The 22,556-nt window shown below is 30.8% G+C and overlaps 2 protein-coding genes across 3 annotated transcripts; one reads left to right on the top strand and one right to left on the bottom strand.

Moving 5' to 3' along the window:
• Nucleotides 1–631: 631 nt before the first annotated feature.
• On the bottom strand, nucleotides 632–3,519 carry LOC143055928 (uncharacterized). Its single transcript, XM_076228978.1, has 3 exons — nucleotides 3,392–3,519; nucleotides 2,475–2,634; nucleotides 632–1,278 (listed from the first exon to the last, which is right to left on the bottom strand). Exons 1-3 carry the CDS (start codon nucleotides 3,465–3,467, stop codon nucleotides 1,050–1,052), a joined length of 465 nt encoding a protein of 154 aa, XP_076085093.1. The 5' UTR covers nucleotides 3,468–3,519; the 3' UTR covers nucleotides 632–1,049.
• Nucleotides 3,520–8,007: 4,488 nt separating this feature from the next.
• LOC143056029 (uncharacterized) lies at nucleotides 8,008–20,013 on the top strand. Of its 2 annotated transcripts, XM_076229107.1 has the most exons (9): nucleotides 8,008–8,291; nucleotides 10,054–10,213; nucleotides 12,239–12,456; nucleotides 13,191–13,460; nucleotides 13,914–13,964; nucleotides 15,615–15,659; nucleotides 16,619–16,663; nucleotides 17,142–17,186; nucleotides 18,614–20,013. In XM_076229107.1, the coding sequence occupies exons 1-9, from the start codon at nucleotides 8,222–8,224 to the stop codon at nucleotides 18,952–18,954; spliced, it is 1,245 nt and encodes a 414-aa protein (XP_076085222.1). In that variant the 5' UTR covers nucleotides 8,008–8,221; the 3' UTR covers nucleotides 18,955–20,013. The 2 variants fall into 2 exon arrangements, with proteins under 2 accessions (XP_076085222.1, XP_076085223.1); XM_076229108.1 differs by lacking the exon at nucleotides 17,142–17,186.
• The last annotated feature ends 2,543 nt before the right edge of the window (nucleotides 20,014–22,556 follow it).

The raw sequence follows: 22,556 nt of genomic DNA, 5'->3' as shown, positions 1-22,556 counted from the left end.
TTTCACTTCGGCCATTTTTCGCGGTGAATATACTTTTTCCGCAGATGAATATGTCTATTCAAAACTCCATTCATATTAAAAAAAAAAAACTACTAAAATTGTATCAATATAGAATAACCTACTTTACCGCGCAAAACTCTAACTTAAAATAACTGATAACTAAACATAACTCAAATAGGTAAAAAAATACATTGGTGAATCTAAATTGACACAGATTATCTAAGTTAGCGCTGGCAGGCTTCTATGTTAACTGTTTGCATTTCATTGTTATTCTATGTCGCGCAAATAAAAAAATATTATCAAAATCTACATGTTTTTACACAGCAATTGAATTGCTACATCATCACAATTTATGCCCCATTCATGAGCATTATGTTTTCTGTTCTGTGCCTCCGTTCGTCCGTCCGTTCATTGATCCGTCTAATCGTCCGTTCGTCTGTTCGCCCGTCTGTCCAGTTTCGGATTAAAGTTTTTGGCCAAGGTAGTTTTTGATAAAGTTCAAGTTTAATTAACTTGAAACTTAGTACAAATGTTCCCCATGCTATAATTTTTCTTATTTAATTCCAAATTAAAGTAGACCATAATTTCACACGTTCCACTGAATATAGATAATGATAGAGTGAGTGGGGCATCCGTGTACTATGGACACATTGTTGTTTTCATATTTTTCGAATATGAAATTGTTTTAATATTTTGAAAAGCAACGATCCTACGTTTTCTATTTTTCTATTTTTTGAATTATTTTTTTTTTTGGTTATAAATCTATTCCATGTTTCACTGTAATAATTATATGTAAAATATTACGTGTCCTTCTTTGAACCTTTGTGAATTGATAAGAGAGAATAAAAAACTATCTACCAGTATAATAAATTTATTTTTTCTTTTAAACTCAGTTTTACTGCGTATATTGATGTGAGTATGTTTACTATCGTTGGTTAGAGGAGGGTTCAGATCTTTCACTATTTGGTTGGGTTGTTGTCTCTTTGGCATATCCCCAATTTTCATTCTGTAATTAATAAGATTTCAACCAACCATAAAGAGACTGTGACCTACTTACCATCACCATGGTCAATACAAACAAAATGATTATTCTCTTCGCAGTTCTCTAAGAAATATTGCCCTGGGTTATCTGAGTCTAGAGATACACAGACACTGTAGCTGTTGTTCGCTATGACATCAGTATCAACCACAAAATAATCCACTACTTCACATTTATCAACATCGTATATGTTTTCGGAATATCTTGGCTGTACGGCTCCAGTCCATATATGTATGTGACTGAAATTTTGACATGAAAAGATTATACTATTAGTTATTATGCAAAGAAATATACCAACACCCTGTTCTGTTCCTTTATGGTATAATTGGTGTCTTAGATAAAAAATTAAGGGCAATCATATTACTATAATGTTTAAATATATGTATGACTGATCAACGACTCGCGAAATTTTCTATTCAATACAAACGGATATAAATTTTAAGAAAATATATGTTTCAACACTGTTGAATGTGTGATATCGCTTGATATAAGTTTTTATTACTATTGTTATATATCAAAAGGTCGTTAATTTTTATATTGAAATAATATTACTTGAGTTATGAACCACATAAGAAGCACGCTTGACGCGCGTTCGTCTAAACAAATCTCGAAATTTGCGCTCTCACCAAAACAGTTAAGAAAACAAATAAATTACTACAAATGCTAAAGCAATAAAAGAAACCAAAAACCAAAGGTGCAGTAGAAAGTGGTTCATACCCTTATTACTATATCTGTGAGCAGAAACATCTGTAACAATCAAGTTTCTGTAATAATTTTAAGCAGTAAAAATATAGAAAATGACTGTATAAGTGCTTTTGTTATTAAAGGCGTGCAATAATATAATGACAAAACAGAATTTCAATGTCCCGCACGTTCAACTCATTCTGTCTCTTCAAGGGCGATAACTAAAAAAATGGGTTTTTATTTATTTTATTTATTTTTTTATATATTGAGGGAAAATAAAGCTTGAGAGTAAATACAATGCAATTTACGATATAATTAATACATCCAAGGGACATAATTCTATTAATAATATTGTATTGCCGATTATTTTTCAAATTGTCCGAGACATTTCTGTTATGCTTTAAATCTTACAAAATATGATCACATGGTACTTTTCCAAATTTATATAGAATTAATATTTCCAAGGAGTATCATTTTATCATTTTTCTTTAATAATCATAGCTGATCGTCACTGATTTTCAAATGTGGTATATGACATTGCTAATATAAACCATGGCACTTTTTTTTTTATAAAAATCTAGCAAGATTTGTACACTTGAAATCGCTACCAAGCCCGGACGGATAGCTATATATATAGACGCTCGGTATTTCTATGTTTCCTGTAATAACACATTGAATATGTCAACAAGGTGAGCGATTTCGAACCTTAGGCCAATCCATCTCTGCTACTTTCTTATTGACTTCTACTTACCCGTAAGCAGTATCTAAAGAATTCATCAGACATTGTGCTTGATATGGTTCGATCATTTGAAATGTGTGTCCGAACGTCTCACAAACAGTATATGCTTCATACCAAGATACTGCATTTTGAAAGACATGGTAAGTTTCATTGTGTGGTCCTCCAATGTTTCCTGAATATATTAAGTTCAATATATTTACAGGTCATATTATTTATATGTGAATAAAAAGGGAGGCGAAAGGTACAAAAGAATCAACAAACCCATAAGTCAAAAATAAACTTACAACGCCATGTCTGAAAAAATGACAATCAGGCAAACAACAGTACACAAAACACAACAACGAAAACCAAAGATTTAGCAACACAAACTTCACAAAAAACTGGGGAATCTCAGGTGCTCCGGAAAAGTGGTAACTGCAATCGTCACAACTCGGCCGATTCCGTACCTCATCTAACGATAGAAGGAGAGAAGCGGATTCTCCCGAGGATTGCCGATTGGTGGTAACTGTCGTGTTGCTCATTTAAGTATAAATACGGCGATAATTCTTCTTCGGTAGATCACATTTGAGGTCAATCAGTTCTGATGGCTTTCGTGAAAATTACGAAGAGATGAAATCAACATACTACTCTTGTCTCCTTGTGAGCTGCAACACTGTATCAAGGAAATGTTGATAAGAAATACAAGTGCCTGGAATATTGTATCACCTTGAAGATATATATTAAGGCATGACGTGTGGAAATAAATTCTCATTTAGTTGAAATAACGTAAAATCATTATTTCATTTAAAATTTATTTGAACCGATGTTGATAAAAATTGTTTGTAATTTTGTATAAACAAAATGTTATAATATGTCTGTAAATTGTGCTGTGGCTGAACATTTGAAAACATGAGAGATTTAGAAATTGCATTTTGAAATGATGAACTTACCAATTATTGTAATCGCCTGGTTTGTAATTAGTTGAGTCCAAACTATCAGAATTATTGTTTCGCCCAATTTCTGCATGTTGTCATTTCGTTCTTTGAATTTCACAATTTATGAAAAATATCGGTACTTAATTTTATTATATTCAATATGTTACAATAAATGTTCGAATCTTTATAGTAATACGATTGTTATTGACCAATTTAGAGTGTGCTTGAAGAGATTATTCTTTTTTATTCTTTTTGTAATAATTTGATATATAAGTACCGTTTCTAGAACCATGTGTACATACAGTAATCTTTCCCTCCCCCTAATCAGCAAAATAGTAAATATTTATTTTACCAACAAGACTGTATTAATTATTTTTTTAAACAAAAAATTTTAATATTTCAAATATATACAAACAGAGGCGATATATGCCAATAGTCATTAAAATTAAAGGCCATTAATTACGGTTTTGTAATGTTTTATAGCCTGTTCTTTTAAGGATCTAGCTGACTATTGTATGTAATGTGTTATAGACAGAGGCTAAATATGCAAATGGTCATTGAAAGTTCATGGACGTTTATTATGCAGACTGTTCTTGTAATATTTTGTACCCTGTTCTTTTAAAGGTCTAGCTGACTATTGTATGTAATGTGTTATAGACAGAGGCTAAATATGCAAATGGTCATTGAAAATTCATGGACGTTTATTATGCAGACTGTTCTTGTAATATTTTGTAGCCTGTTCTTTTAAAGGTCTAGCTGACTATTGTATGTAATGTGTTATAAACAGAGGCTAAATATGCAAATGGTCATTGAAAATTCATGAACGGTTATTGATATGCAGACTGTTTTTGTAATGTTTGGTAGCCTGTTGTTTTACGGGTCTAGCTGACTATTGTATGTAATGTGTTACAGACTGTTGTATTTTTGTTTTGCTTGTATGTCTAGTTTATAGTGTTGTCTTTTTTTAACTTTTGAATTATGATAAACACCTTGCAATGTTTTACCTGGATTTATATTTTCCCACCAACCTTTAACTTTGCATAAGGATGCTACAGACTTTGTAGTACCGATTCGTGGTACGCATCTGTATGTATAATTACAAAATGACAGAACGCTAGGAATTAGTCATTCAAATAGATCTTTCTGTGATAGATAAAAAGTACAAAAAAATACCGAATCCTAGGAAAATGCTTACCGGAAAGTCAAAAAGTTTTAACGACTGGATAATAACTGTTAGATTCCTGATGGTACAGGCATTTCCCAGTTGCGACAAACTTGGTTTTATAGAAAAATAAACCTCTCATTTGTATGACAGTCGTAAACACATCGATTATTCTGACAAAAAACCGTGAATAAAACAAACAGACATCTACTAATTTTAACTTCTTCGTACTACATTTGTATGAATTTCAAGATTATTCTCCTTAAATCTGTACAGGGAAGTTTTAGCTAGCTCTAATTGAATAGTTTTATTGTTGATATTCACCCCAATTTGTATCTAGTGTTAAAATTATGCATTTATCATGTTTATATGACAGAACTTTTTTGGTATTCCTAATTATTGGAAGAATTTTATACTCATAAGTAGTATACCTAAAACGACAAAGTTATTTTTCATTTACCTGTATATATTATTAAAACAGTTTTTTTTCAAAAGTGATTATTTTCGAAGGGTTAAATATTTCGCGGTGGTGTCTTGCCATGGCTTTGTTTGGACTTGTTTGTTTGCTTTTTGGCCTTGAATTTTTGTTCCTAATATTTTATTAACTGTGCATTCAGATATCTCAGATCAAATTTATTCGTTCATAGCGTGTTAATTTACGTTTTTTGATTGACTTAAGCCTTCCAATTGATATTTTATCATGTGTTTTTCTATGTTGTGATGTTATGCTATTGTTTCTGAAAAACGGAGAAGGTTTGGTACCATTAAAACGTTTAATCCCGCTGCAAATGTTTGCACCTGTCCTAAGTCAGGAATCTGATGTACAGTAGTTGTCGTTTGTTTATGTAATGTATACGTGTTTCTCGTTTCTCGTTTTTATATAGACTAGACCGTTGGTTTTCCAGTTTGAATGGTTTTCCACTAGTAATTTTGAAGCCCTTCATAGCTTGTTGTTCGGTGTGAGCCAAGGCTCCGTGTTGAATGTCGTACATTGACCTATAATGGTTTACTTTTATTAATTGTTATTTGGATGGAAAGTTGTCTCAGTGGCACTCACACCACATCTTCCTATATCTATATAAGAGGTAAAAAGTAAAAAAAGTGTTTTTTTTCATTATTATAATTTTTTATAACTGTTTTCAAATCTGTCATATCTAACATAAGGCTCAGAAATTAAGGGAAATTGTAATATAAGATATATTAAACAGATAACATTTGAAATGAAGAAAAATACTATCAGTTTACAGTTCTGAATTACTAAATTGAGATTTACTATGTTACAAAAAATATTCAGATCTTTATAGTTATACGATTGTTATTGATCAACATAGAGTATGATCGAAGGGGTTATCCTTATTATTTCTTCTTGTAATACTTTGCAAACCAAGAACTGTCTCTAGTACCATGTGTACATACAGTAATCAATTCTTTTTCTAATTAGCAAAAGAGTAAATATTTATTTACCGGCAATACGAATAACTATATTTTTAAACAGACAATTAACATATTTCAAATAAATACAAAAACAAAAGAGGGTGAATATGCCAATGGGGATTAAAAACTAATAAGTCGTTATGTTCTGAAGTTTGTTGTTTGAAGTGTTTTGCAGACTTTTGGTTGAAGTGTTTAGCTGAATGTTATTTGCTGAGTGTTTGGCTTACTGTTGTTCTTTTTTTTATTATGTGTTGTTCATGGTGTTGTCTTTCCTCATCTTTTGTGTCATGATAACCACCTTGCAATGTTGTACCTACTTGTTTTTACCGATTTATCTTGAACTTTGCATAAGGGTGCTACACACTTTATATTACTTATTCTCATGACGCGTGGGTAACTTTTGCATCATATGTTTAACTACAAATTTACGCGGCACTACATTCAAAAAGATATTTTTGTAAAAGATAAATAGTAAAATATCAAAATTACCGAATTCAGAGAAAAATAATTCACGGATAGTCGTAAAGTTCAAACGAATGGATAACAACTGTCATATTTCTGACTTGGTACTAGCATTTACTGATATAGAAAATGGTGGAATAAACCTCGTTTTATAGATAAACAAACCTGTCACTTGTATGACAGTCGTAAAAAAATCGATTATATTGAAAACGATGTGTGAATATACATAACAGATATAAAAAATTAATAAAATAACAAAAAAGGGGTATTTTTTCATAATGATAATTCATATAACTGTTTTCAAATCTGTAATTTTTAACATATGGCTTAGACATTTAGGGAGCTTATACTTTAAAAAATATAACAGAGACAGGATCTTTGAAATTAAGAAGAAAAAAATGAGTTAAAAGTCCTACACATACATATTCAGGGTAAATACAATAATTTAATGTAGCTGTCATGAGAGAGATTGGTCATTACTAACATGACTAATGCATATTGACAGTTTAAAAATAGTATAGATATAAAAAGATTTGGTATGAGTGCCGATGAGACAACTCGCCATCCAACTCACAATTTATAAAAGAAAACCGTTATTATAATAGCTATTTAATCATGGATTTTTAATGTAATATATCTTTAAAATTACTGTATTATTAATTCTATGTATGTAATTATGTATTTTGCTGGAAAACGTGCCCTTTATTTGGATCAATTTAATATTTTTATTCTTATTTCATCTCGTGTGTAGATTATACAAAAAAAAACCTGGCGTGGTGTATTGGTTTCTAAGGCAATAACCCAACAACAAAAGAAATCAAAAACACAATTTTATTTAATATAATTATATTAACATCATGTTTTAACAAACCTAAACAAGAATCGAACGCAGGAGCAACACAAACAGCACCAAATGCATATTTTAAACGCAAAGATATGTCAAATATTATCTTTTATGTGTACCTTTTGATTTTCAAATATGTTCCATGTAGAATCGGAATCATGAACCTTCTAATTACATGGTCATGGTTTAACAATTTAATTATTACTCCTTTGTGTGATGGAATCAATTATAAAAGACATTTAAATTTGACATTAATATTATTACACGATGTTTATAAGAAATACAATGTAACGTATCAAGTACATGTGTTGCTTAATAATCAACCGTTCTCGAAACAATCAATACCAATTTATATAATTATGTATTTGTAAGAAGTCAGTAATTATTAGCTGTTAACAAATAAATACTTTGCCTTCAAGTTTGTATCTTATATTGAGATAAACCATAAAACAACTTGAACAATTACATAATCTTTAATTATTCAAGGACAACAAAATGAACAAAGCAACTTACAATTATAACGTTAAACGTCAAAACCAATAACCAAGTCTGAACCTAGAATTCATGATTATTTAAACGTTCATTTGGTATCAGTAAATCATTTGAGCTCTATTAAATGTTGATTTACGTTAATTAGAAATCGATATTTGTTTGTTATGAACTTATAAATTATATATGACTTGTCGATTATTATTGACGGTACCATTCAGCTTCAATATTTTATATATAAAAGAATGGTTTAGTTACATGTAAACGTAACTTGTTAATTTAATAGTGATATTGTCTGAAACAGTCCATAGGTAGTTCTAATACATATTGTAATACAATCAAAGTTAACTGGAAATTTGACACAACTATTGTATTATTTTTCTTGTTTCCAAGAGATGCATATTGCCGCTTAGAGAAGTAGCACAGCATACGAAAAAGCATTAATAGCGCTGTGATGAAGGACGGATTGTTTCTACTGATTGCTTGTTGCTGTGTCACCTGTTGCGACTGCATGAATATCACCGGTAAGTTTTTTTTGTAATCTGTTTCTGGTAAAACATCACCGAAAAACAAACAAAGCATAAGTAATGTGTTGTCAACTTAGGCTGATTTTTTTCTCTCTGACACGTCCTAATTTCAATCCACTATGTTTTAATCATAGGAGTTATAGCAAAACATACTCATTTAGCGATACAACTGTTTGATTTGGATTATTTCTATAGCAATGACATTGTTAATTTATAATGAACCCACTGAACAAATGTATTATAGTAAAAAAAAAAACAGTGGTATATTTATTTCAACTGTTCGAATATATTCACTGTTACCACCACATACACAATTGCTGAAATGTATTTTAAAGAAACTTATTTGATATTGAATAAGGCTAAAAAATATATGTTTGCCTTGCATTTATAGTATATATTATCATATATGTTAAGTTTGAATGTTTTTGAGATTGAAAAAAAACAACCAAAAGTAACAAATATAGACAACTTGGTATTATCTAAACATTTAAGTACGTGTCATATATAACAGTTCATTTTGCTATTTTTTCCACAAAATTTGAAAGAAAAAATCCATGTTATATTGTTGTAAAGTCCGATATTTCTCTCTCATACACTTATACATTTCTTCTTTATCAGAATAAAAAGCAGGTATATTTTTTGGTCTACTTCATTTGAAATGTGCAAACTAACAAACAACGTGCATGTATTTATGGGTAATTATTTTTAATTTTAGTCTCTTGTGTATAATTCGGAGTTTAGTATGACGTCCATTATCACTGTACTAGTGTACATAATTTTTAAGGAGCCAGCTGCAGGACGCCTCCGGGTGCGGGAGTTTTTCGCTACATTGAATACCCATTGGTGGCCTTCGGCTGATGTCTGCTCTATGGTCGGGTTGTTGTCGCTTTGACACATTCCCCATTTCCCTTTTCAATTGTTGCAACTATGTTTTTAAACTATCTGATGTTTTGAAAAGTAACATGTTATTCTTCTAAACTCATTGATATGCATACATGTTTTTCCAGATTGAATTTCGAATTTACAGTGACTGGTAATGAAAATTATAGTTTATCTTATATGTATTAAAACCTTACTCATGTTGTGGTTTTAAAAGACTCGCATATTTTTTTATATATCGAAAATCCTTTGAAAATTCAAAAAAGAAAACGACAAGTGCCCAAACATGTCTCTAAATCCAAAATCGATTCACAGTTCAATCTATATTATTGTGAAAGTGTAGAACTTTCTTGATATTTCAAATAAATATATATATTGACATTTGAGTACTGTCTCAGGAGGAATGCAACTAAATACTACAGATTCTACCACTACATTGAGTGTTATACGATATTTATGCACTCGAGACAGTTAAATTTTCAACTTTGAAGCGCGAGGCTTATCCGAGCGTTTAAAGTATTTAAAATTGAAGTATCGAGAGTGGATTAATATCGTATTAAACGAGATTTTGTGGTGGAACACGTTTCTCTAATGATTATTTTGCAGTATGCAGGCAAACTTATTCCTTCTTCTAAAAAGATGTGTTCTTTCTATGTGACGTCATCAGACATGATCGTTTTTTTATGACGTCACAATAGGAAATTCAGAAGAAATTAAGAAGAATATTTGACGTCATTATCGAATTTCGACCAATGAATATCTCACATCAAACGAACCACACGTTGATTAAATAAAAATAATCAACAGGTTAGGAACACGATAAATTGGCAAAGAATTAGAGAATAATGTTGATTAAATGTTCTTATATTATATTTTGCAGCTGGAGTTGGTTATGGATACAATAGGACGTTGTATGTAGTCAACAACAGTGTTACCTGGTATGAAGCTTTCACCGGATGTCAATCTAAAGGAATGAAATTTCTCGAAGCTAGATCTTCAGAAGTAAGGAAGTATCTAGCATTTGGATTAGAAAAACATGGGTAATATTAATGATGAATTGCATTCCTTTATTAAAATGTATTAAATCTGATGTATGAATATTAGTGAAATATTGGGGTTGTAATTATAAGGTCAGGTATCTACACAATACGTAGAGTTATATCAGGAAAATGATATAATTTATCTAGTATGATTTTCCAGGTATGTATTACCAATGTTATTTCAACTGATCGGGCGGAGCTTATGTTTTAATGTGCATAAGGACAGTCTATTTGAAGATGTGTGTGATAAGGATGATTGCCGTTATAATTAGCATTGAACTACAATCATTAATCAGTGTCACAAAACGCATATACAAAAGAACTGAGTGCATGATATGGGACGAATAACTGGACACTTCATTGATGAGCTTATCCCAAAACTCCTGTCTATAGATGGACTGGTCTTAAATGAGCGAACTTCTTAAACTCCGCCTTGTCAAGTCTAGTAATAACAATGTAAACTACGTGTTTTTAAATATTATTTTGTGCTAGGTTATTAGTGATTTGTGAAACAAATGTCAATTCAATTTCAATTCATTTCATCAAAAGTGAAAAATGGAGGATCGATGCATATCCCTACTTTGTCTTTGGCTTTATAAAACAAAAAGAACAAAGATGTAATTATATTTACAACAAATATTAAAAAAAAAAAAAATTCAATCGTGTTCTGTGATGGATACGATTGATTCATTTATGTTGTCTAGCATTCCTTCTTTAGGGTTTTGTTTCCTTCATAATAACATTTGATGTATATTCTATTATAATAAGTTATTTTGATTGGCTAACAGCAATCCTGCGACGTAGAGAAATTAAAATTCACTTCGAAATGAATTGTAAACATTCATTAATACACCTGCTTCCCCAATTAAGGGGACAGGTAAATAAAGGACATTTTTAGAAAAACATATAACATGTGCATCGGTAAACGCTTTTACACCCAATGAATTTACGAAAAGAAGTATTCAATTTTTAAAACAAAAGAGTCTGTTTTTTAACCTTGACTTTTCTTATTTTTATGCTATTTTCACATTTCTTTATCGGTGCCAGAAAGTTATTTTTCATCATTAGTAAAATATCTGTTCCCAGCAATAAATTGGTTGAAAATTAATTATGACGATACGTTTTCTTGATTTCTTCTGAATTTCGTATTGTGGCGTCCTGGAAAAAAGGTGACCATGCCTGATGAAGTCACATATAAAAACAGAAATTTCAAAAAGAAGGATACAAATGATGATATATTCCATCACTTTAGTTCGGGTATTACCATAATTCTTTATTTCTTTATTATTTTTAAAGCGCGAAAAGCCTCACGCTTTAGATTTTAAAATTTAACTGTCTCGTGTGGAGTAATATCGTAGCATACTTGTTGCAGTGATGGAATCTATATTTGTGCGTTTCTCAGAGATCTACGAAAGAACAGTGGAAATATACTGCCATCTTATTTATTCTTATATTTTGTTAAATAAAAAAAGCCTTTTGTTTTCTTTTTCACTCAAAGACTATTGCTGTTTTTGTGCGCCTTTTAATGTCTTTTTTTTACTTTCGAGTTTTTCAATAAAGACAATTGAAACATTCCCATAAAATCTGTTGCAGCTACTAACTATCTCTAGATATACGTTAAAATATAAAACGATGTAATACCGTATAGCGGGTTATTTTCGCGGATGTAAAATTTCGCGATTTTTATTGAATAAGGTTTACGAAATATTTTGGCGGATTCGAAACTTTTATCAATATATTTGCATGTCTACTTTCAATTTGGCGGATTTTTTTTTTTTTTGCGATTTTGTTCTATCCGCGAAAATAAACGAAAATTTAATTCCCACGAATATAACCCGCTATATGGTAGTACTGTCGAAAAGACAACTTTCTATCTACATTAGACATGTTAGACCAACGACAAAGGGTCTTACCGTTTGTTTGCAATTGACTTCTCATATGATTCATGTTTATGCAAGACACAAACGTGTCATTTTCGAGATAATTGGAAAAAATAACCAGAATACATTTTGATGTTACTTTAAGATGGCAGTCGGGTCGATTTTGGCTTGGCAGTATCAAACCAGAACTCCAAACAGCCATGTATTCTGCAAAGACTTGCAGTGTTATGGATTGGGATTATGGATTACCTATCGAAATGACAAATTCAACACAGTGCTTGTTTATAGACCTTTCAGGAACTGGAACAATTGAGTTTACAGACTGTCTTCTCAAGTATCCGTTTGTATGTGGTAAAGGAAAAGGTAAGTTTAAAATCAAATTCTTGGTTTCCTTAATTTATTTTTAATGTCATCCGTATTGTTGTTGACGACTAGTTATAATGAATTCCGGAAAAAAAACTATTAGTCTTAATTGTGCTTCAAATAATATCGTTATAGATTATATCACATCTGTAATAGGGCATTGAAAAAATACTCCACATTTCATATTAACAATGGTCATTCAATGTTATTTGGTTGTTAATATCATTGTCCGCTTGACTTTGGAAAACAAATTTGTTATAATTGATAATCCTATCATATTTGGTCACTGTTCAATACGTTTACAGAAATGCCTTGTTAAGTTCATTAAATGTCAAATTGTCTGCCTATAACTGGTTTGCTTAAAACTTTCATCTGACCATTTTAGGTTTTGAATTCTATTTATGTAAATATGACCGGGCTAATCATTGTTTTTCGTCGTAATTTCCAAAATGAGTATAATTATCATCATTATTGTTTCTTAAAGATAACAGGTAATTTCCTACGGACTTGTTAGTTGATTATTTTTTTAGATACTAAATAGAATAAAAGAAACACTATAGTTACGCAATTAGAAGTTGGTTAATTTGGTTAAGATTTATAGGACGTAATCATAGTTACTTGTCCACAATAGTTAGTTGCTACATTGATGTAAAACGATAGAAAGCTTTATCTATTTTTAAATCTTTAGCAGTTATGGTGATGGTGTTTAACTAGTATATTTTTCTTTTATATAGTAATTCAAGAGGAGACATATGATTCCATCGATATAACAGAAATCAGCGTACCTGCTCGTCTTTCAATACAACCCGTGATATACAATATGACAGAAGAGGACTGTGAGAATTGGTGTATATCATTGTTTAGCTGTGTGTATTGTACTTTTGAGGAAAATAACTGCACATTCTGGACAGATACGACTTATGATGCAGATGTTTCATATGATTTGAGTATAAGTTCCCGATCAATATTAAATAGTTCAACCTATATCAAGACTGCAAACAGAGGTAAACAAATATTTACCAATTCAAAGGAAAATAAGTATTGCCATAACTGCAGAAAAAAAGAAATATAAAGGGACCAGATATTATAAGTCTATATGTTGAAATTAACATGCTAATAAATTTTTAATTTCTTAAATTTAGAATTTGAATACTGTGCGTTCTATAAAATATACGTCAAATCTAAAAATTATTAGACGAAGTCAACAGCATGTTTACGTAAATCTTCACCTACTATGATTTTGTATTGCGATGAGAAAGTTGCATTTGTCATTTTAGCAGAATTAATGAATTATACATTAATTGATTACTAAAATGTACAAATACAACCATTCAAATCACGTCAGTACGAAAAATTCTTATTGTGATAGCAGTAGGACTGTTATTATCAACAATGAGCAAAAACATTACTAAAATGTGAAAAGATAACGTGTACTCAATACTGATTTTTAATTTCAGTACACTGGATACTTGTTGAAGAGGACATAGTATACAACAACACATTCAATTGTAAGTTTTGTTTTAATTAATGTGTATGTATTTACACATCCTCAGTTTCAGGTGTAAGCTTTTGTAACGATGCTTGAGGCAAATCGAAGAAATTAATGCACTTTGGAATCACATTTGATATCTGATAGTGTACATTAAGTGTGTGTAACTTATTCATTAAATTAAACAATTGTTATATTAAATGGATTTACAGCTTGATATTTGTTACATAATAAAGAAACTGTATGGAAGTACAAGGTAAAATCACAAAAATACTGAACTACGAGGAAAAATCCAAAACAGAAAGTCCCTATTTAAAATATACCTAACAGGGTACAGGTATTTTTATGTAAAAAAATGGTGAATTCAACCGGGTTTTATAGCTAGCTTAAACCTTTCACTTGTATGAAAGTCGCATCAAATTCCATTATATTAGCATCGATTTGTAAACAAAACAATCAGACATAATAGATAAAAATGTCAAAAATACGGGTACAGCATTCAACATTGTATTCTAATTTTAACATGATTAGTCACTATTAAAAAAAAACAAAAAAGCACAAAAAGGCATATAGAAAAAGCACATTAGCGAAAATAACAGAAGGGAATACAAAAATTAAAATATCACATCAACATAATGACGGTATGTATAAGATCAGAGCAACGTCATATGTACCAATGGGGCATAAAAGGTATATAGACAAAGCACATATTAAGCAAAAATGACAGACAAGAATACAAAAAAAAAATATCATAGAACCAAAACACAATGACGGGATGTTCAACTACAGATCTAGAGCCGCGTCATATGTATCAAAGAAACAGAAAAGGCGTATTGACAAAGCACATAAGCGTATATAAATATATAAAAGGATAACCATTTTAACAAGTGACTAAATTACACAATGTTTTTGGTACCAGTCTTCTAAATTAATAATATGTAATTATCGTTTTTACCATCTAGCTCGTAAATACACTGTTTCTTTGGTTTTTATTTTTGCTGTAATAAATTGAAAACAACACGTTTAATAATTTCTTGCGTCATGAGAAACGCCCAAAGCCAAACATATGAAATCTGAAGATGTATAAGTACCGAAACCGTTGAAGAGCTGCTATATGTCAAAAATACCTAAAATAAATAGTCAAATCCATCTCAAGCCAACTTTGTCTGAGGGAGTTGAAACCTTAGTTTATAGTTAATAATTTCAAAATTTATAAAACAACTGTTTGATCAGATACATTTCCACTTTTGATTTAGGTTCATAAAGAAGTTTAAACAGGATTGAGAGTAACATCATAAGGAATTATCTTTTCTGTGTTTGTTATTACTCGGATGTTTAGAAATGCTAGTCAATCGCACAATGGATCTTTTAATTATTATATTTGGTACAGTATTTGACTTCTTACCGACATAAGTGGTATCAGACATTTTTTTATTTTAGCATATTACCATGAAATTCAAAAGTTGCATAAATGTAAATTTGATAAAAAAAAAAAAGTAAGGGGCTACTTAAAAGCATAAGGAAAAAAAGGTGATAGTGAAACTAAAGATAGCTAGAACTCTACTTAAAACCCGAAGGCTTCGTCGATTTCATTTAAAACAAAATCATACAAATTAAAATTAAGTTGCACAGAGATAAAATTGTTTAATAACACTTTTTTCTGTTTTAGGTGATTTTTCTTTTCCAGTGCAGAACACAACAGAAGAGTCGACTAGTAAGTTCATGTTGTATTTGTGTATCTTTGCAAAACAGAGGCGAAAGTTACCAAAGGAGAACTTATTAGTCGAATATAAACACTGGCATTGCCGTGGCTACAAAAAAAAGAACAACAGATAAAACCATAGTACACAAAAAAAACACAAAAAAACAAAAAAGAAAACTAAAAACTAACAACATAGATCATTCAAAAACTGGGAGTGTGCTCAGGGACTCAGAATAGTCAGCAGATCATGTGTCAAATGAGGAACCCATCGTGTGATAATGTTAGTACAAAGTAGTTTATGAGTCTAATTCGGTAGGTAATTGTTTACGACATTATCTATCATCTGTAAAACGGATATTCAATTAAGGTCAAACAACCCGTGCTGGCGTCCGTATAGTTTAAGAAAGTTATGTAGTAGCGTACTTGTGAGCAGCTACCCTCGATCAGGAAATCATGATAGAAAATACCAGCCTTGGAATATCATTTCAACTGGGAGATGTATACTCCGTATTCAGACGTTTCTGGAATTTAGTATAGACTTTTTCTCAAAATTGGCCTTAAATTTGAACTTGATCGTCAAACATCGAGAACACAACACTTTGTTCTCCAATTATAACCCAAAACTTTCTGTTATCAAAAGGTGCCAATGTTCAAATTTAATCCGAGACACAACAATTTTCTTAATCAAATGTTATGGTTGCAGTTATTAATGCGATGAAGTGTTATAAATCACAATAAGTTATACATGTTATAAAAGGGTTGGAATTATACAAATGTGACATTAATAATCTATAATGTCAAGGGCCATAACTTCGTAATTCAAACTGTGATATCCAAACACGTAGTTTTCTGTTAATCGGAATAACACAAATATTTCTATGTAAAAAAAAATAAAAGTTAAGATATAAAAAACCCTACAAAATAATAGTTGCACAATAATAAAAATGTTTAACTACTGTATTCCTGTTTAGGTGTATTTACTTTTCTGCTGCAGAACACAACAGAACAATCAACTAGTAAGTAAAGCATACATTATCTCTGTGCTAGGTTCTGTGCTAGGTGATGACTATAGACACTAGCAAATGATGTAATTTAGTATTTCTTAAACTTGGTCTTGAATTTCAACTTTATTGTTAAGTATCAAAGACGCCACACTTTCGTATTTTTAAATCGATTATTTGAAAATATATAGAGCTTTATATATCAAATTACTATAACAAAAAGGTATATGCTCCAAAGTCAACATGAAAAAGTGGAAGAACGACGAACAGTGATAGTCAATAAAACAAACAGTCAAAGAATAATATACATCGCACTGTATCTGGCAGTTAAACCAAATCTTTTACAGCTATAATTCTAATAAAACCCGGGGATGAGACTCGTGATGTGGAAAAGTTCATCGGTTCCTTGCAAAAGTAAAGACACAAAAAAACTACAATATCAAATAAAGTTGCACAATAATAAAAGTGTTTAATGACAGTATTCCTTTTGTAGGTGCATTTTCTTTTCTGCGGCAGAGTACAACAGAACAACCAACTAGTAAGTACATATCAAACAGTTTTGTTATGTAAGATGATGAGTATTTGCACTTTTTTTTCAAGTTTGACATTAATATTTAACTCTTTCGTAAATAAGAGCTCTTTATTGTTTTCGGACCTTAAACATCTTTGGCTTTTAAATATTCGGCCCTGAGCTTGTATTGTTAAGGTCAATCCCAAAAAGTGATTAGAACGCATGAAATTTATCAACTGAGTCGACACCTCTGCTCGTGGACCATCATTCCCCGAGGGTGCCATCAACTCAATAATCAGTTCTACAGTATGTACATGTACATGATTTATCACAAACTTTTTAAAATTGACATTTTATAAATTTGATATAACACAGAAACTAAGGTTTCAACTCCTTCTGGTTTTCAAATATTCGGCTTTGAGCGTACCTGATGAAAGTTATTTCAGACAAGCGCTTCGGATGCTTACACAGTACATGGATGCGGGTTGTTTTTTTTTTATTGAAAAAGGCAAAACATTTGTTATTTCGGTTAAAAAACAGAAACAACTTGTTCAACACTTTTGAGCAAAAATATACTGTAACTAAAAGGTGCCAAAAAGTAAAATCAATGAAATACAAAACTCCAAAGAAAATTCAAAAAGGATAGTCCCCAATCAAAAGGAAAAATCAAAAGCAGAAAGACATCAAACGAATGGATAACAACTGTCATATTCCTGACTTGGTACACGCATTTATTCATGTAGAAAAGGTTGGATTAAACCTTATTTATTGCTAGCTTTATATTTAATCTTCCGACACATCAATTGTTTCAGTTATCTATGTAACAAATACCAAATCTCCACTGCATCAAGTGTAAGACGATACTTATACAGTCAAATTTTCATATTAAAAAAAAACGAGACTGGCACAGCGGGTAAATATTTAAAATTAAACAAAGTGCTGACTACTGGGCTGGTGATACCCTCGGGGAGGAAACGTCCACCAGCAGTAGCATCGACCAAGTGGTGAAAATAGTTATCAAAGGTACCAGGCGGATCATTAATTTTAATATGCCAGACGCGCGTTTCGTCTACATAAGACTCATCTGTGACACTCATATCAAAATAGTTAGAAAGCCAAACAAGTACAAACTTGAAGACCATTGGTGAACAAAAATTCCAAAAGTTGTGTTGAAAAAAGTTAAACCAATAATTGTTTTCGGAAAATGATTGTACAAAGTTTGGAATATGACAGTCGTTGTCTATTCTTTCTTCTTACTGATGCAGTACAATATTCGTATTTGTCAGGATTTACTGACTTTATTTCCTTGATTTACCTTTTTGGGCATTTTTGTGTAGAACAATTTCAAATGATATTTGGAAATCATACTCATAAAAACTAACACTAATGCAAATGTATTAGACAATTGCCTTTAATAAAGTAAAAATCAAACTATATTTGTTTTACTATTTCAGACCTGACTGTATGTGAATTTTGTCCTCCAGCTGAAAAATGCAATGCCACTAGTATGTCAGCAAATATAACTTTAGAAATTGCTTTAGAAATTGCAGAAGACCTCAGAAAGAACTTGACAGTAGATAAGACATCATTATCGTCGTACCGACGTCGGCTAGAATGTGCAGATGATAGTAGACCGTCATCTAAAGTTTTCGGTGGTTTTGCTTTAGCTGTGTTAGTTAGTCTGTTAGTGATAACGATTGTTTTAGACTGTCCCACGCTAACACGTCATTTACGTCTCTGTAATGTCAGAACAAAGAAATATAAAGATCTTGAACGCAGTTGTGATTCGAAATAAATTCTTTCCAATGCTATGAATGCCTATATTTATTTCTATCATTTGTCTATGAAAACCAATGCGACATATTTTTATTGACGATTTATTCGGACATCTCTAAATACGATTATATTTCATTTCATAAGAATTGAATTTCATGTATTGTTTGTTCTTTTGAGAAAAGAACTTTGACTTAGGATACCAATGTTTAGGCAGCAAACTGTCGAGGTCATTTCATTGTACAAAAAGAGTTCAAATAATGTTTATGTAGCTATATTCATTGAGTATAAACAATAGCTTTTTTTAAGTCTTTGTCATAAATTGTCCATGATTGTTTACTCCTCGGTTCATGTTGGGTACAATCCACGACCAGGAAAATTTGAATGATATAAGTATAAAAACAATGGCTCAAAAATATGGAAATAAATATTAAAGAATACAGTTATCAAGCATAGATGAAACATTATTGATCAATTTTTACATTTGGCTATCTCGTAGATTTGCTGATTAGTAGTTTAAGCTTTAGAGACATTTAACATTTCTACATGCAGTACACACACACAACAAAAGATCTAAAGAATTTGCAGTTTACCAGAGTGGGTTGGTCTGTGTCCTTGCTTGACAGTTATGACTGATACTGGGGGAAAATGTTGTTGGATACAAACAAAAACGAATTCCTTCATCAGGCAACAAAAGAGATGTTGCAAAAGGGACCTTTGTATGTTACGTGTACAAGACCTTAATTCATTCATACTTTTGAAATCAGTGTAATGCCCTGGAAATATGTATCGAAACAACCAAAATATCTCGCTCATTACGAATTTATGTACTAGAAGTATTTAACCCAACGAATATGGCGGGCCATATTTATAAATGTGTAGTTATTATTTTCATAAAAGAAACGTCAAACAGCTGGTTATAATTGTTGTAAATACTTTAAAAAAATGTATTTGTCTTAACAAATAGGAAGACATGCTTGTTTTGAAGAATTAAAGTTACCATTTGATTTTTGTGCTCAAGTTTCATTTGTTGATTATTATCCCATGCAACTTGTTGTGTGTAATAAAGTTGACCGATCAATACTCTGCAGAACTGATTAATCCTCCTATTTAAGCTCACACAAATACACACATATATTGAGTACTAATATAATTATCGTTTAGGATAGTCATGCACATATCAACCGCTAAAATCAAAGACCCGATTAGAAAAAGACAATTGACCTCGAAACATGCAATCCTAGAGGATTTTCGATGTATCTAGCTTACAGAGATCTGCGCTTTAAGTACACGATGGAGGTTTGTACAGTGTTACGAAAAAACAATCATGCTGTCTCTATGTCCAACAATTTTAATAAAACAAGCATCACGAAGGGTGCAACATGTGGAGCATGATCTTCTTACCCTTCCTGAGCACCTCAGATCATTCCTAGTTTTTGGTTTCAATATCTGACCATGGAGTAAATAGCAGTAATTGCTCCTTATATTTTTTATCACAGAAGGATTAGTGTTAATTTTATTCTATTTTTGATCGAACTTTTTAGTTGTAGACACGCTGAATGGTTTGTTTTCTTTTACCCAGTTAACAAATAACATTTCTTATAATAGGAAAATATATAAAAAAAAAATATATGACAATTTAATTCAAAACACTAATAATACATTTCTAATCTAAAAAAATCATTGAGGTAGCAAGTATATTTGATTACATTTTATTTAAAATTGTCATTAATTTAATAGTAAGATTTGTAAATTCTTACCAGCAATCGTGGTATGAAATTCTGAAACATGGATTACATACTATAATGGTTACAGAAAAAAAATCCAAGAAACTTTTTTTTATTTGTGATATTCCATTTTGAACTAATTGACCGATGTAAATTCAAAAAAGGGGGAGTTCATAAAACCTTACGAATTCGAATGTTGGACTATATCAACCAAAGGAAAGAATGGAAAACAACTGTTTACGAGTTAAAGTGCTAATCGTAAACTACATTAAAAATAATGTATACGGTTGGTTTTTAAAACAACAGAATCTAGACTTACGTCTTATAAATAAAATTAACATCGGGCAACACAAATGTGTTTCGAGCTTGCACGATTGAGCTTTGCGTTACAACAAGTTTTTGTAAGTTCCTCGTTGTAAAAAATGGATTAACTTATCAAGTTTTCAAATTTATTTGTCTATGAAATCTATATATGATGGTAGTAATAATATTAACGGTACCAATTTTTCTGCACCAGATACAAATTGCCAACATATTTAAAAATCAAAAGCTTATTCGAAAGATGAAAAGCTATAATTCGAAAGGGTACTCAAAGTAAAATCAAAGAACGGGAGGGAATCAGAGCTTTATATGAAGGAAATGCATGCCTAAATTTAAAATAATTTCTAACAAAAACATTTCATAACAAAAAATCCATATTTTCATGCCAGTACCGAAGTACTAGCTACTAGGCTGGTTATACCCTGATTATGTGTATCTTGAAGGTCGATAAAGTAATAACTTTAATAAGTTTGTTTTCAAATAGAACTAATAATCATTTTCTGTAAATGATTGTTTCTGTGTGTACATTGATATATGATATCTTATAATCAATAGCACAAACACTCTTATATGTATAATATATGAAGACTAACAATTATCGCAAAGGCCGGACCTATAATCTTGATTTAAAGGATAATTGATTGTCATTGAATCATTTAACTATTTAAACCACTGGGTCAATGCTTCTGCTGGTCGAGGTTTCGTCTCCGAGTATTTCACAAGCCCTGTAGTCAGGACTTCTGTGTTGATATGGATATCAATTTTATGGTCATTTTTATAAATTTCCTGTTCACAAAAATTTGATTTCTTTTTTATAAAACTAAGGATTTTCTTATCCCAGTCATATATTACCTTAGCCGTATTTAGCACAACTTTTTTGATTTTTTTGTCTTCAATGCTCTTCAACTTTGTGCTTGTTTGGCTTTATATATATATACTGATATGAGAGTCCATGATGAGTCTTATGCAGACGAAACGCGCATCTTAGCGTATTAAATTGTAATCCTGGTACCTGTAATTAGACTTTGTTTTACGTTCATGTGTTGGTTATAGGCAAATACTGTTTTAAATGTGTTTATTTAAAAGCACTTATTGATACGATCACGGTCAATATTGTTTTTGATTTAAAGGTCACAAGAAAAGACTAATTATCAGATCTTTGTTTATTGTATTTCTAAATTTTCAACAAAAACACAAATGTGGATACGTTCTGTTAATAGTGACTAACAAGATTTTGTGAAGTAGGGAAACTTTAACTTAAATAGAATTTTGATATCCAAAAATAGGCAGATCGGACATATCTTGACTTTATTTACTTATTACTGTTGTTTGGGTTTATATATATATAAGAAAAATATGTCAATATAGAATTAAGACTGATATATTTTTTTGTGAAGATATACAATCATTTTACCTGGCATAGCCGTAAAAAATATATGGACTAGTCCAGCGTCTAGTTTGAAGGTCATTCAAGCTACTGTACACTCACGTGTACATATGTAAAGAAAAGCACTTATAACTTTTGGAAGGCAAAACTTTCTAAATACTTTTCTTTGTATATTTTAAGCTTGATAAA

This window comes from Mytilus galloprovincialis, chromosome 13 (genome assembly GCF_965363235.1).
Source record: "Mytilus galloprovincialis chromosome 13, xbMytGall1.hap1.1, whole genome shotgun sequence".
Lineage (NCBI taxonomy): Eukaryota > Metazoa > Mollusca > Bivalvia > Mytilida > Mytilidae > Mytilus > Mytilus galloprovincialis.
The sequence above is the reverse complement of the archived record's forward strand: the minus strand, read 5'-3'. Positions and strand labels throughout refer to the sequence as shown.